The sequence below is a fragment of the Numenius arquata genome, chromosome 4, assembly GCF_964106895.1.
Source record: "Numenius arquata chromosome 4, bNumArq3.hap1.1, whole genome shotgun sequence".
Lineage (NCBI taxonomy): Eukaryota > Metazoa > Chordata > Aves > Charadriiformes > Scolopacidae > Numenius > Numenius arquata.
Window position 1 is genome coordinate 11365805 of NC_133579.1, and position 16588 is coordinate 11382392.

At 43.3% G+C, this 16588-nt stretch overlaps 1 protein-coding gene across 1 annotated transcript in view; it reads left to right on the plus strand.

Moving 5' to 3' along the window:
• Positions 1 to 6694: 6694 nt before the first annotated feature.
• ATP6V1H (ATPase H+ transporting V1 subunit H) overlaps positions 6695 to 16588 on the plus strand; it is a 46503-nt gene continuing 36609 nt past the window's right edge. The window contains exons 1-3 of the mRNA XM_074146176.1: positions 6695 to 6854; positions 8307 to 8433; positions 15833 to 15935. Of these exons, the coding sequence (XP_074002277.1) occupies positions 8330 to 8433; positions 15833 to 15935 (207 nt within the window). The 5' untranslated portion in view covers positions 6695 to 6854; positions 8307 to 8329. The remainder of the gene's footprint in view (positions 6855 to 8306; positions 8434 to 15832; positions 15936 to 16588) is intronic.

Here is a 16588-nt window from a genome sequence, read left to right on the forward strand (position 1 = left end):
CCTCATGCAATAGAATCCCCTTTGCCAAAAAATAACAGGTTTAACTTAGGGTCTGCTGACCAAGTGCACCTGGCACTTAGTTCTGTGACAGAAGAAACGTGTCCTACTCTTGCAATGTACCCACGGTGGGAGAATGCACCATGACTGAGAAAAGTCATGCTAAGAAACAAAGAAGACCCGGGAAACTACAGGCCGGTCAGTCTCACCTCTGTGTCTGGCAAGATCATGGAGCAGATCCTCCTGAAATCCTTGCTAAGGCACATGGAGAATAAAGAAGTGATTGGAAACAGCCAACATGGCTTCACCAAGGGCAAATCGTGCCTGACAAATTTGGTGGCCTTTTACAATACTGCCACAGACTTGGTAGACAAGGGCAGAGCGACTGACGTCATTTACCTGGACTTATGCAAAGCATTTGACACTGTCCCGCACGACATCCTGGTCTCAAAATTGGAAACTCATGGATTCGATGGATGGACCACTCGGTGGATAAGGAACTGGCTGGATGGCCGCATCCAAAGGGTTACAATCAATGGCTCAATGTCCAGGTGGCGGCCAGTAACGAGTGGTGTTCCGCAGGGGTCGGTACTGGGACCAGTACTATTTAACATCTTTGTCGGTGACATGGACAGTGGGATAGAGTGCACCCTCAGCAAGTTTGCTGATGACACCAAGCTCGGCGGCGCAGTTGACACGCTGGAGGGAAGGGATGCCATCCAGAGGGACCTAGACAGGCTGGAGAGGTGGGCTCGTGCAAATTGCATGAAGTTCAACCAAGCCAAGTGCAGGGTCCTGCACCTGGGACGTGGCAACCCCAGGCACAAATACAGGTTGGGTGGAGAATGGCTGGAGAGCAGCCCTGAGGAGAAGGACTTGGGAGTGCTTATGGATGAGAAGCTCAACATGAGCAGGCAGTGTGCACTGGCAGCCCAGAGAGCCAACCGTGTCCTGGGCTGCATCAGGAGAAGTGTGGCCAGCAGGTCTCGCGAGGTGATTCTGCCCCTCTACTCTGCGCTCGTGAGACCCCACCTGGAGTACTGTGTCCAGCTTTGGAGTCCTCAACACAGAAAGGACATGGACCTGTTGGAACGGGTCCAGCGGAGGGCCACGAGGATGATCAGAGGGATGGAGCACCTCTCCTATGAAGACAGGCTGAGAGAGCTGGGGTTGTTCAGCCTGGAGAAGAGAAGGCTCCGGGGAGACCTTATAACAGCCTATCAATACCTGAAGGGAGCCTACAGAAGAGCTGAAGAGGGACTCTTTGTCAGGAAGAGTGGTGACAGGACAAGGGGCAATGGTTTTAAATTGGAAGAGAAGAGATTTAGATTAGATATAAGGAAGAAATTCTTTACAGTGAGGGTGGTGAGGCACTGGAACAGGTTGCCCAGGGAAGTTGTGGATGCCCCATCCCTGGAAGTGTTCAAGGCCAGGCTGGATGGGGCTTTGAGCAACCTGCTCTAGTGAGAGGTGTCCCTGCCCATGGCAGGGGGGTTGGAACTAGATGATCTTTAAGGTCCTTTCCAACTCTAGCCATTCTATGATTCTATGATTCATTCTATGATTCTAAGAAGCCCATGTTTACAGCTCGCATCCATCTCTTGTCACATGATGTACATGGTGCTCCTTTCCGCACTGCCCTGGGAGGATGGGTTTTAAGTTTTGGAAAAGCAGAAGCTTGAGCACTCAGAAGATCTGATCCCAATCCCTGAATCAATAACCTTAGGGTAAAATGAGGTACTTGTTTTAGGAATGGCAGCTCTTAAAGGTGAGGCCAGTCTCTGTGTTTCTCTAGTGTATGGTGTATGTGTCCTTCTTTACAAATTTTGCCATGTTTGATTTTTTATCTGTCAAGAAAATTCTGTGAATTACAGAAGTGTGTTCACTTTTCCTGACCTTTTAAGTATGTTTTGCTTGGATAAACTTTCCAAGCTGTTTCTTCTACACATGTTAAAAACTTGTACAGACATGGGGGAGACAGGCAGGTGATGTGCAGAATGCTGAAAGGTTAAATGGCAGGTGTGCAAAACACTTGTGTGATTTGCAGAATATATGAGAGACAACCATACGTTGTTCTTATTACAAGAAGGAAAGGAGAACAGGAAAATACTCTCACGATCCAATTGTCTGTCGTCTTACTGTAAGGATGACTCATCTGCATTCATTTTTTAGCATTAAACTATTGAACGTTTTTATTCTTTGTGATCCAGGTAGCTGATGACTTTTATCCCTGCATGCTCATATGCATTTCATTTTTCTGTGTTTCACACATCAATAAAGTCATCTAAATATAGCAACTTCAAGTGAAGCTGCGCTGCCAGGAGTTAATGGACAAGCACTGACGTGACCAAAATTAGCTAAATGAGAATTGTTTTGCGGCACCTGAATCCTAAAGGATAGATGCTTACCAAGAAATGGGTAAGCTTTTCCAATCTTTACCCCTTAGCAAGATCCAGTTCAGAGAATCAACCAGCACGAATGAGGCACCATGAGGTGCTCTCTCAAGCTGATGGCATGTGATGGGTTTGCACTGGTTGCTGAGGATGGCCTCTTGCTGTCATAGCGATGACAGGCACACATGAGACAGGTTCCTGTAATGACTATGTAACGCTTTTGTTTCTCAAAGCCTACCCTTGCAATGCAATGAAGTTCCTTGACGCAGAGAGTGTCTCCTGGGACTCACACTGAGTGAAAACTTTCAGATGTGCCCAAGCGTTTGGCAGACGGGGGGCAAGAGCACAGGTAAATCTGTAGCACCCCCCCTCCCCCATCCTGTGGCAAGGTGGTTCACAGCTTAACTGCGCGCTTGTCAAAGGAGTAGCACTACCATGGGCCAAATTTTCACTTCCCTATTTACCTCCTTTCTCAAACATTTGTGAGTGTGCTGAACAGCACAGGCTCTGGCCCACAGGTGCCTTTTGCCCTCTGTGGAAGACCCTTCTGCACGGTGAAAGCTGATAATTTCTTCCTGTCCTCTGTTGCACACATCTTGTCTGAGAGTTATGAATAAATACACAGACCTTTCCTTTTAACAAGTAGCGTGTATTTTTTTAAGAACTCCTGCAGATGCATCTCACTGAATGCCTCTTGGAAAACCAAGTGGATGGAGTCTACCTGCACCATCCTTGTCGACGTGCATGATGAACTCCAGCAGAGGTGTGAGACACGACTGCCCCTTACAGAGGTGTGGTGACTTTTTGTTAATGTTTGGCATTTTTTCCCTTACACGTTGTAGCAAAACCCCCAAAATTAAGTATATTATTATACAGCTATATTCAGGAACAATATATTGTTTGTATTCTCTAATATGGTATGTTGTGTTCACTGATGTGATTCCTCTGCTAGAGACTCTATTAACTCGACTGGCATGGATGCCATGTTTACTCTTTGGTAGCTCCTTAAATGTCCCTTGGAACTGCTGTTAAAAAAATCCACGTAATTAGTTGCTGTTACAATTATTTCTCCTCTCTTTGCATTTCTCTCTCTGCTAATGCAGTAGATGCATACTTTCAGCCATTGCACCTCACTCCAAGGTTACAGGAAAATATTTTTATTGTAGCCTCTCAGTCACCTGTGAAATGAATAATAGAGCCAGAGTCTGCCACTCATGATGAAGTCAACGTGCCAAATCACAGCTTTTCAAAGCTATTTTCTATAGAAAAATTACCATGTTGCCGCAGTACCAAAGTTTCAACTGCAAAGAGCAAACTGTCTTCTTTTAGCCAGGCTGAATGGATGATGTTAGACTCTTGCAGGTGGTGTAATTAGGCAAAAAAAGTCTGCTGTGAAAAAAAAAGACCACTAATGACCTAATGCACACTCCAAATAAGAGATCACATTGGGCACCAAATTGAAAACATGAATTTTTTTTTCTCACATGAACACTGTGTACTATAAAGTACTGAACAATCCTGGGAATAGCAGCTGGATATACTTGTACTCAGGTTCAGACAGAGTATTTGGGTACTGGTGCTCGGGTTAAGGCAGAAGTGTGCTAAAGGGGTGGGTGAAATATGCTGTGCAAAGTAGACCGCCATCCAGTGTTTTGGATGATTTCCTGGAAATGGGTGATCCCCAGCAGAAGAAATGGCCTTTGCATGCCTAGGCAAGTATTCGGGCTGTTACCCTGCCAGATATAGGGATGGGCACAGCGTGGGGACACATATAGAATCATAGAATTGTCTAGCTTGGAAGGGACTTTCAGATCATCTAGTCCCACCATCAACCTAACTGATAAAAACCATCACTAAACCATGCCTCTAAGCACTATGTCAACCCGTCTTTTAAATACCTCCAGGGATGGTGCCTCAACCACTTCCCTGGGCAGCCCATTCCAATGCTTAATAACCCTTATATTAATTATAATATTTGTGTCTTAAAACTGGTAGTTGGGACTACACCTTCAGAGGCACTGACCCAGTTTCCATGGGTTTCCTAAACTCTGAGAACGGCTATTGGACTGAGCTTTGAAGGGTGAAGGTGGAAGAATGACGTATGTGGCTTAGGTAAGAGAAGGCACTAAGTCATCAGTGTTTTCAGTGCTGGGACATTTTGGGGTTTGGGCAGAAGTATCGATGTGGACAACTGACTAAATTTCACAGAAAGGAAGCCTGATGTGCCTCCAAGCTTAGATAAGGGCTGAATGGTAGCTTATAGGATCACTCTACAAGCCTTTGATGCCTTCCTTCTGCAAGTCCCATTTAAAAAGCTCCAACCCTTGTTCAGATTACCTTGTAAACCCTTTGTGCTTTGGTTTCTTTGTCAAATGGGTAGAGTCATATGTATCACCAACGGTAATGTGATTTGAAATGACTGTGGAAAAGGCAAATATGTTTATTCCAGGTGCCTGATGCCAGAACTCAGAAGAGCAGCAAGTGAGACATGCCATAAAAAGGCAGAGCAGAAGGAGGAAATGCAGAATGACACGGGACAGAAGTTAAAAACACTTATAAAACAGGAACTGGCTAAAATAAGGCCAAATTCTGTCTCTCGGCCCTGAAATAAAAATCAGATTCAAATAAGCTTTCATAGTAACAGATTTCTCTTCAAGATTGTGTGAAGATTTCTATGCTAGAGATCAGGAGTTGTGCAAGCGTTTCTTACCAATGCATGTAAGCAACCTGTAAGAACACAAACGTGTTAGATTAAACCTCAAGGCGCCATGTGCTGGGTAATCCACAGAATCACATTAATGGCTGTGTTTACTACAGCCTAGATGACACATGGTGTGCACACGGGTTAGAGAGCTTTCTTTTGGTAAAACGTAAAGAAATGCAAATGCTGTTACTTGGACTGCGCCCAGGGTCTAAGCTCAGCGGCCACATTACCAAGGAATCAACAGTTTTACTGTGGTATGAAGAAAGATCAATTTTAAAGGAAAAAAGTCTTACTGTGGAAGTATACTTAATCAGTGGCACAGTAATGAAGACCATGCTTGAGGGTTTAGCCTGGAGGAGAGAAGACTGAGAAGGGATCTTATCAAGGGTTATCAATATCTAAAGGGCGGGTGTCAAGAGGATGGGGCCAGACTCTTTTCAGTGGTGCCCGGCAACAGGACAAGGGGCAATGGGCACAAACTGGAACACAGGGAATTCCACCTCAACATGAGGAAAAAATTCTTTACTTTGAGGGTGGCAGAGCACTGGAACAGGCTGCCCAGGGAGGTGGTGGAGTCTCCTTCATCTGGAGACATTCAATATCTGCTTGGACACGTTCCTGTGCAACCTGCTCTGGGTGGACCTGCTTTGGCAGGGCGGTTGGACTAGATCATCTCCAGAGATCCCTTCCAACCCCTACAATTCCATGATTCTTGAGTTAAAATGCACTAATAAAAGTAATGGTATAATTTAAAGAACACGCTATCCTCTAAATGGAAAATACAGAGATCCCAGCAAAATAAGATGTTCACTGTAGACATCTCTAGGCCAGCGTCTCCGTTGGCTGTCGTGATCTGCTCACACACAAAACTCTCTGGCCCATATCTCTTTTCTCTGCCTTTCCTCCTTGTACGTCAGCAGAATTACCCTTCAGGCTCACGTCTGACCAGGAGTGGTGTGTCCATGCCCTTCATCACCGTATGACTGGAAAACTTCACTCAGCAGCCCGTGACAGTATTTTTTTTCTGAGAAGCACGGAAACTTAAGCCTGTGATTTCTGAAATACTTGGGCTTTCGGTCGGAAAATTTTCCTGCTCCTTTCCCTTGTAGAGACAAAAGCCCAACATACACAGGCTGTTGTTTTTTTCTTTTTTAAAAAAGGAAGGAGCTGTGCGGGGTGTCGCACCCCACTGGGATACGCCTTGGGAAGAAGGAACCCGGTGCAGCTCAGGAGGCGAGGGAGAGGTGTGACACTGCAGCCCGTCACACCCATCGTGACATGGAGGTGGCACAGGCCGTCGGACCTCTCTACCAGGGGCCCAGGAACACCCGACTGCTCCCCAGCTGTGGGGAAGAGCCATCTTTCCCACATGAAATCATACACATATGTAAGCACGTACTCTAAAGACGTGTAGACGATTAAATTCGTGTAGCCACGCACACACACGACCGTTATACCACAGGCCTATAGGACTGCAGGGACGCCGCAGCTGCCGCCCTCACGACCGCCCCGCCCCCACGGCCACGCGCGCGCCCCGCCCACCGCGCTTCGGGGTGAGTTGTCCCTCGGAGGCCGCCGTGGAGGTCAGGTGAGCGGCGTCACGTGACGGCGGTGGCGGAGGGCGGGGGAGCGGAGCGGAGCGGGGCGCAGCGCAGTATAGTACAGTGCGGCGGCCTTCGGGTGCCCGGGCTACCGGGGCCTGCCGGGCCTTTCCCTCACCCAGCCCTCACCCAGCCCTCACCCGTCGGCGTGCCCCTGGGGTGAGTGAGAGCTGTCCTCCATGGGGGCGGGCGGGGGGTCCCGCGGTCGGGGCCTCTCACGGGGGGTCGTCCCGCGGTCGGGGCCTCTCACGGGGGGTCGTCCCGCGGTCGGGGCCTCTCACGGGGGGTCGTCCCGCGGTCGGGGCCTCTCACGGGGGGCTCTGGCCGGCCCGCGTGAAGGGCTCCGCGGCTTCCCTCAGGGCTTGGGCCCCCCTGGGCCCCTCATGAGGCGGCCGGGTCTGCGAGTCTGTACAGGGAGCGGCAGGACAGGGGCCATGTTCCTTCTCCCTCCTCACTGTACTGCCCCAGGTGCCTCTCGGCTTCTTCGGCTTGTGTGTACTGCTGAAACCCTGTCACCCACCCTGCCCTCCTCTGCGGCTCAAAGGGTACTTAAATAGTGCTGTCCGGGTCATGTCAGAGCTCGGAAACCTTCAGTGGTCATTGAAAGCCATAGTAAACGGTGTCGTCTTAGTGGGTGTATGCTGGCAGAAGTAGTGTCAAAGGGAGGACAGTTCTGCTGCTCCGTTTCCTCGGGGTAGTTCCTTTTTTTTCCTTTTTTTTTTTCTTCCTTTTGTTTGAAGCGTATTTTCAGTCAGTCATTCAAACGAGGTAGGCTTGTTAGGGATGGGGCAGAACATGCCGGTTTGCTCTTGCTTGCTTCTGTAAAGGGAGCCAAAAACGTCCAGAAACAGGCTGCATGGAAAGGCTTGATGCAGTTTAGGTTGTAAAGAATTCCTGCTCCGACTGGGTCTCAAGCTTCTGCAAACACACTTCTTGTTTTGGCATCAAAGTCAGGTGGAGATTAAACCATAAAGAAAGGAGAAAGGAGAAGTGGTGAAGGTCACTGTTTATGGTAATGTAGTATGTTCTGAGGAAGAGCTTTTGTATTTATTTCTGAGTTTGCTTTCTGGACAATGATAATTTGAATTTTCTTGTTAGTCTGTGTAACTTGGTTGTTAATTTACATAACTTGTTCTTTTCTCAAGTTGTTCATGTGTTTCTAATGTCTAAATACTCTTAGACAAATACCTGAACAAAGTCAGTCCTAATGTGTGGGAGTGGCACTGAATTTCAACCCTGATTTGGAAGAAAGACAGCTTCTGTTATCTGCAGGGCTACTTGGACATTGCAGAAGAGTAGTTTTTATTCAAATAACTTTGATTGTTTAAGAGTTTAAAAGACTGGGAGTTATTTAGTAATGGTATATATCTTTTATTTTAGCAAACTTGTGATTTGTTACAGTTTAGCATGTAAATATGGGTTCCTTTTGTTTGTTTCAGGGAAGTCATGTTTTAGATGTTTTACAAAACTTTGATTTCTCAGAATTTTCTCAGTTTTAGGGAATAGAACATGTGAAAGTAGATTTTTCTTTTTATTTCTTTAAGATATTGGACAGATACTCAGCTCTTTAATATTTTAATAAGAGGTCTCAAATCTGACTTGCATTTCTAGGTACACTTTAATTATCAGTTAAGATGGATATCCGAGGTGCTGTAGATGCTGCTGTCCCAACAAACATCATTGCTGCCAAAGCTGCTGAAGTTCGGGCAAACAAAGTGAACTGGCAGTCTTATCTCCAGTAAGTAAAAACTTTTCACTTTTTTTTTTTTCTTTTCTTTCCTTTTCTCTTAGGCGTTAGACTTTTTGGGATTTTGGGTTACACTGGAGTATTAGGTTATAGGGAGGAACAATCTGTCTTGATCCCATGAAAATACTTGGAAAAAGTCTACATTAAATGGAAATGGTTGGTGAAAATTTTCGTATGACTTGTCACAAAAAAGGGAACTATTTTGTGAACGGAATGCTGTAATAACAAGTAATACAAGTTTGCACAAATGTGTGGTAGAACTGTCCATTTTTTTTCTCCTTATCGTTCAAACACTATTCTCAATTTTTTCCTTATTGGACAAATACTGATGTAAGAGAAGTTTACAGTAAGAGTTGTCTTATATGTAGGTATGTTATCTCTATTGCTGAAGTGCCTTATATGAATAAAAGTTGTACTAGCAAAACTGACTGGTAGTCCAGGAAAATAAGCTGCACCTCAGCTAAAGGAAGAATAGTGATGGAGAGCAGTTGAAACAAGTAAATCAGGGAGTAGGCTAAAACAAATACTTGACTCTGTGGAGAGCTGTGCTTGCCATTTCAGACAAGCTCAGAGTTTACTTTGGAAGGTATATAATGGCAGTGGAAATAGTGAAAGAAATATTGTCCAGAGAGCTTATAGTGACAAGCTGAGGGAAATAAATTTGTGCATGAGGTAGGGAACAAGGAGAAGAAACAGACTTTTACTAGTCCTCTGTACTCTGAAGTGTAATGCAGGATTCTTGCATCCCTGCATTCCTCATGACGCGTACCTATGAAGAATATTGGTAAAGTGTAAATTAGTATTATCCCTTGAGGGTCCACATATTACTTCAGTGTTAGTTGCTTTCTAACTGAAGTAGCAGAAATCTTGATGATTCTAGAGGTACAAGCCATGCTGATGATGCTTTGTGATTATTAACATTATATGACTTTGCAGAAGATAAGTTTTTATTCAGATAGCTGTGGTCGCCCCACCTCAAGTACTGTGTCCAGTTTTGGGCCCCTTACCATAAAAAGACACAGAGGCGCTGGAGCAGGCCCAGAGAAGGGCAACGAAGCTGGTGAGGGGTCTGGAGCACCAGTCTTATGAGGAGAGGCTGAGGGAGCTGGGGTTGTTCAGCCTGGAGAAAAGGAAGCTGAGGGGAGACCTTATTGCTCTCTACAGCTACCTGAAAGGAGGGTGTAGAGAGGCGGGGATTGGTCTCTTCTCCCAAGTCACAGGCAATAGGACAAGAGGAAACGGCCTCAAGTTGTGCCAGGGGAGGTTCAGATTGGATATTAGGAAAAATTTTTACACTGAAAGGGTTATTAAGCATTGGAATGGGCTGCCCAGGGAAGTGGTTGAGGCATCATCCCTGGAGGTATTTAGAAGACGGGTTGACATAGTGCTTAGAGACATGGTTTAGTGATGGTTTTTATCAGAGTTAGGGTGTTGGGGTGTTCTCTGTCTGGCGCTGAATAAAGATGGGGGAGTTTTGTTTATTTATCTGTCAGCAAATTTCTATGTAACTTCTTTTGACCAGAAGACAGCGTCGATGGTTCTTTTTCAGATTCTAGATGTAGAATTGGACTCGCTTTACTTCTGGAATCTATGAAAGAAGAATGTACTACTTATTTCCTCTCTTTGATAGATTAGCCAGATTTTGGAGGCTACTGTAGTACATATGGCTAGTGTTTGTGACCCTGTTGTGAGTGTTCAATGCCTGATGTCCTCCGTATGTCAATGACGGTGTGTCCTGTTTATTATTGCACTGAAATGAATGTAATCTTTGTGTCTTGTATTTACTGATAACAGCCTGGCTGTCTGGTTAAAGTAGCTTCAAGGATGAACTTTTACAACAGGATTGTTTGGACGTGATGATGTTTTCGAGGATTTGTTGAAAAGTCAGTTAGTGCAGCTATATTGACTCAGTTCTGGGATGAAGCACACTAGTAATGAGTGGAAACTGCTTTCTTCTGATACACTTGTTAGAGGCAGGTCAGATGGTTTGTTCTGGTCTGTAGAGTAGAAGGAAGATGGGGTGCTGATGGTTTTGAAGGACACTTCTCTTGCTTTCTTCTGAGCTCCTGTTCTGGCAGTCTGCATTAAACTTATGTATAAATATATGGAGGCGTACTTCAAGTCATCAGGCGTTTTTATATTAGAGGAAGGATTTTTGTTTGTTTTCCCTAAGCTAACACATCAACTCAAGCATGACATAATTTGTGTTCCATAAACTATAGATAGCATTTATGTAGCTAGAGAAGTTCACATGAAATTCTGATGAATTTTGTGGTGTTTTTTTTTTTTTTTTTTTTTCAAATCTGGCTGTGACAGTTGTACATGTATAAAGATGCTTTAAAGACTGCATCAGTGGCAACAGCGTTGGAGTCTTGCTCACACAGGAAGGCGTTCTGAAGTTTTCTGCTCTCTATTCTTCGGTGCAAAAGTAAAATGGCTTACTAATAGTGGGTCAGACTCTAGTAGTCTGACTTCTCTTGTAGAGTCAATTTAAGCTAAAGATTAACTGGCATATTGTTTATTCCGTCTCTGAAGGTTATAACAGTAAACTAAACGTCAAACTACGCTAACACACAACTGCTGACTTCTGATGTTTTCTGTGTGTACTGTTGGCACAAAAGTGAAATATTTACCTATTACAGCTGTACACAGTACTGGTTTCCCACTTTGTTCACCGCTCGCTTCAAAATTAGGCTGTGGAAAAAAACGTTTTATTTTTAAATCCTAAAATTTACACTTTCTTTATCTTGAATTCCAGCTAGAATCTGTGTCTGAGGGAGAAGAAAGTAACACAACTTGGAACAGTGGAAGGTGATGTGTAGTTTCTAGCTGCCTTCTGGAAACTAAATGTTGTTTAGGCCATTAGCTCTGCAGAGACTTTCCTGCCTTTGGGTCTTTGGGCTTGTAAATGTTTAGAGGTGTTGATGCCATCTGAAAAATATGGTGCATCGCTGTTGTGTACCATGTGGTTGCTTTCAGCGTTTGCCTCAGGGTGTCAGAATACCTTTGGAGGGTGCATTTTCTTGCTTGAAGCAAGTTTGGTTTTGCTTTCTAAGGGTAGTAAATGACTTCTGTGGAAAAGCGATCTTGTTTCAGACTTTTAACTTGCATCTTACTGCACTGTAGGTTTTCTAGGTATACAACATTTGACAATACTTCATATTTCATCAGCTGAGATACCTGATGGCTGATTTGTACATGGCTTCCCATGTGTCTTTTAAGTACTTTACATATATGTTCATGGATTCTGATGTTAAAACATCTATTTTAGTTTCTGGGGGAATGTTCTAAAGCAGGTTAAATGTCTTGGACTTTAAAAACAAATCTTGTCTTAGAAGAAAGATAGGAGTTTCCTAACTTGTGTGGTTTTTGGCTTTTTTTTTGTTTTGTTTTGTCTTTTAAATTTAGTTCCAGTCTTGCAGGGTACATTCAGTCTGTTTTACTGTTTTAATTTTGTAATGTTAAAGCTGTTGAGCAATTGGATCAAATGAACGTCCTTTAGGTACATGGGAAGTACTGTAGATACTTGGATAAAAGAAATTATGCCTTGACATGATGGCCTCATATGAACTTCATATTTGCTACAGATTTTTTTAAAAAAACCAAACCACCACCAAGCCCCCAAAACTAAAACCAAACAAAAAAACTCCAACTAATCTCTGGAATGACTTTTATTATGTCATTCAAACAATAAAAAGGAACAAGAGCTGATGGAGGAAGTGCATAATAAAAGGAAGGAATCATGGGTTTCTGAGTCATTTTGAGAGAGACCAAGAGGTTTTAAAAAATGGTGGTCTTACAAATTCATGCTTTCTAAGTCTTACACAGCTTCAGTTCACTTTCCTGTAGCTAGTGGTCTCAAAGGCAGGCCTTAGTTTCTCAAGCACAGCACCTTAAAATGTGGTTATAGGACTCCTGGTCTAAACCTGATATATCCAGACAACTGAAGCTCAAAGTGACTCTTACCTGTTGACAAAAGGCTGTATAGACAGATCCTGGAAAATAAGAAATTACATGGCTGTTAGAAAGAGGGATGGAGGGAAGCTTTGATTACTTGAATTGCTTCCCTAAAGGTGCTGAGAAATTCCTGCCTCTTTGAAGAGGGGATAAGGAAAATGCGGTAACAGCATCATGGTAGCCGGAACCCACTGTCTGAGGCTGATCTGCATTTTTGCATGGGTTTTTTTGCACTGGTTGCTAAGGTTTACTACATAGTCAGCTATTTGAATTTTAAAATGAGATGATTAATAGTTTTATTAATTTCAAATTCATCCATTTCCATTAATCAGATGTATGAGATCCTTGATAACATATTAACAACTTGTTTACAAAATTGTCAAATCCCTTGTACTGTTTTGTATGGGTTGGAAAGTATCTTTTTGAATGGCACTTACAAAGCAATAAAGAGTAAACCCTAACTTCTTTTCTTCTCAAGGCAACATTAATCCATGCACTTTTTTCTTTTTTCTTTTTTCTTTCTTTTTTTTTTTTTGGTGGTCTAATGTAGGATGAAGGCAAAAGCTTGAAAGCTCTTTTTCCTTGACAGTTGGCAGAGCTGTTCCAATAGCCTGGCTATAAAGAAGCATATCTCTTCCTAGGCTGAGACTTTTTCCAAGCACTAAAGCTAAAACTTAAAGGTTCACCTTATGTCATCTTTGAAGTGCATCCTAAATCGCAATATTCTTATAAACAGGCAGATCTGGTTACTTTACGTTGATATCATCCACGAGTCCCTGGCTTGGCCAGTGTTGATTGAAACATGAGAGGCTTCTAGTTATGGGTCGTTAAGCCCAGTATTTGTGGTGGATGGATTGTTCTGATCTTTCAACAACTACTTAAATTCATCCTTAAGAGGCAAGAAAAAACACAAGTCAATCTAAAAGGCATATGGTAGCAGCACGGTCATCACTGGCTAATTACTTTTTCATCTATAATTAGTTATGTTTTAGTAGAAATTAATTGAGGACTATCATTTGGTTTATGAATCTTCCATCTAGTAAGTCTTAATTGCCTTTCCTCAGTGCATGTGAGGATATTTCACACAAAGGAGCTAGAATACACGAGTAGTGCATGTGGTACTGTACTATGCATGTTCTTTGCTTGAAAAGTTAATAGGTAAAAGATGACTCTGTGATGGGGCTGTCCTCAAGACATAACCATTTAAATAAGAGTAAAGGTAAGAACCCATTTGTTTCTGTGAGCCAATTATTTAAAACAAAAAAGTGAACATTTCCCATAAGTTTACAAGGGTTGTAAAGGACCACCTCATCGGGGATGGTCTGGAAACTGACCTGGAATATGGAAGAGATGGATTAAAAGAATCCATGCTACATAGCTTTGCAAAGTGGAAGAGGCATTTGACTCAGTGGAAATGTAAGAGGAGATGAGTCTTGGAAATAACTGATGAAACAGAGCAATGTCTAATACTTTCATCTCTTGTGACTTTTGTGTAGATGATGTGCACATTTTTCTTCTTTCTTGAAGCACTCCTGGTATTAACTAGTCACCTATTAAAGTCTTGAATGTTTTCAGGACTACTTGATTTAAAATTAGTTTTCTTACCTGAAGAGTACATGATTATACCATTTTGACAAGTTTTTTATTTGTTTTGATGGTAAGTTTTATATTATAAAAAAACCACCCCCCGTATTCTGCCAGCTCTCCAGCTGAGTCAACAGCTTTCTGAAATAGCACTGATGATGGCAGTAACCCCTTGAATTTTAGGTTAAAGAGAAGATCAAGTAGAGATCTGTTAGCTTATACGTGTCCACAGCAGTTTACTATATCAAGTCCTCTTGCTCTATGTTTGGATGAGCTTACATGTATATCAGTTTTTAAACTACCAGGAAAAGCTGAGATGTTGTAATTGGTGAAAGCTAAAAATGTATTTGGAATCAAGTTCTCTGTAGTCCTTAAAATTCTCTTCAGTGGTTATGGCAAACTCAAAGTAACAATTAATTTTATTTTTCAGCACTTCTTTCAGCTAGGACTAGACTATTATTCATGTTGTGTGTTACAATTTTGGCATGATGTGCTAGCTGTATGTATTTCAGTTCTTACAGCTATTTCCACTGACCATTGTGGTCAGCCTCTGGAAGTTTAGGAATTATTTAGGGAATGCTGTTTAGTGGAGGCGAGGCATAGGGAAGACTTAAGGGAGATTATTCTGTCACTAGTTACAAATTCTTCATATATGAGACATTTTGCAGAAAGGAGCTCTTTGTGTTCTGCTGTGGGATATAGGATTGGTAAAGCAGTACTGTTGAGATAGCAATTCGAAGAAAATAAGGTTGGCTTGGTGGGTTGACCTTGGCTGGCTACCAAGTGCCTACTGGGCTGCTTTATTACTCTCCCTTCATCAAAAGGACAGAGGAAATATGACGAGAGAAGGACAGGGAAATCACTCGGCAATTATCATCATGGGCAAAACACGCTCTACTTGGTGAAATTAAATTAATTTATTGCCAATTAGAGTAGAATAATGAGAATAATGAGAAACAAGAACAAATCTTAAAAAACACCTTCTCCCCGGACCTGTGTTCTTCTCAGGCTCAGCTTCACTCCTGACTTCTCTACCTCCTTGTCCTGAGTGATGCAGGGGGATGGGGAATAGGGTCTGTAGTCGGTTCATCATGCTTTGGTTTTGCTATTCCTTCCTTCTCACGCTGTTCTGCTCCACCACGGGGTCTTGCCCACAGGTTGCAGTCCTTCACAAACTGCACCAGTGTGGGTCCTGTCCCATAGGTGCAGTCCTTCAGGAACTGACTGCTCCAGTGTAGGTCCTCCCATGGGGTCACAGGTCCTGCAAGAAAACCTGTCCACTGTGGGCTCTTCTCCACGGGGTCACAGCTCCTGCCAGGAGCCTGTTCTAGTGTGGGCTTGCCATGGGTTGAAGCTTCCTTTAAGGCATACCTACCTGCTACAGCATGCAGTCCTCCGTTGGCTGCAGGGGGGTATCTGCTCCACTGTTAACCTCCATGGGCTGCCGGGGGACACCTTGCCTCACCATGGTCTTCACCATGGGCTGCAGAGAAATTTCTGCTCCGATGCCTGGAGCACCTCCTTCCCCTCCTTCTTCACTGACTGCAGAGTTGTTCTCACTCTTCTCTCTGGCTGCAGTTGCTGATGCACAGTGACTTTTTCCCCTTTTTAAATGTGTACACACAGAGGCGCTACCACCATCACTGAGTGGCTCAGCCTTGGCCGGTAGTGGGTCCGTCTTGGAGCCAACTGGCCTTGGCTCTGTCAGACACGGAAGCTGCTTCTGGTGCCTTCTCATAGAAGCTGCCCCTGCAGCCACCCCGCTACCCAACTCTTGCCATGTAATCCTAATACAGTTTGAAATAAGTTACTGTTCATGGTGCTTATGGTTTTATATTTTGCTTTTCAGAGGGCAGATGATTTCAGGCGAAGACTGTGAATTTATTCAAAGATTTGAACAGAAAAGAAATCCAGAAGAAAAACAGGAGTTGTTGCAAACAGAAGGCAATCAAGTAACTTTCCTTTCTTTTATTAATCTATCTTTTGAGGAGGAGGATGGAAGGAAATTCTTGTACCAACTCTATTTTAATGTTGCCTATATACACTTAAGATGTTATGGAAGAAGTATAAAACTTGCTATAACCTTTTTTTTTTTCTAGATATAGGTTGGACATTATTTTAAAAACCTATTAAATGATTATTAAATGTCATCTGACTTTGAAGGATTTTGTGGGACAAGCTAGCTCAAATCTTTCCTCATCCCAGTTTACTTAATCATGCACAGTTATACTTGAGTCACTTTTTTTTGAGCTGACCCCCCCCCTCCCAAATTGTATTGTGTGACTGCTATTGAATGGACCATAGTTTGCATAGTGGCAAAAAACATATATGGTGAACACTATATGCCACTATATAATTACAGTGTAGCAGCTCAAGAGTTCCATTTTTCTTTCAGTCTTAGTTGAATGGGGTGAAGGGGAAGGAGGAAGTGTAAACAGTAGTGTTGTGACTGTTCCTGAAATTGTAGAGTTGTTCAGGAGGCAGAAAACAGCTCAAATATGAACAAAGCTTTGTCTACAAGGTATAGGCAGTGAACAGGTAAGAGTGACCTGACTCCCCTCCCTCCCTCCATTCACGTTGCTGAAACTGTTTTATACTGTGTCTA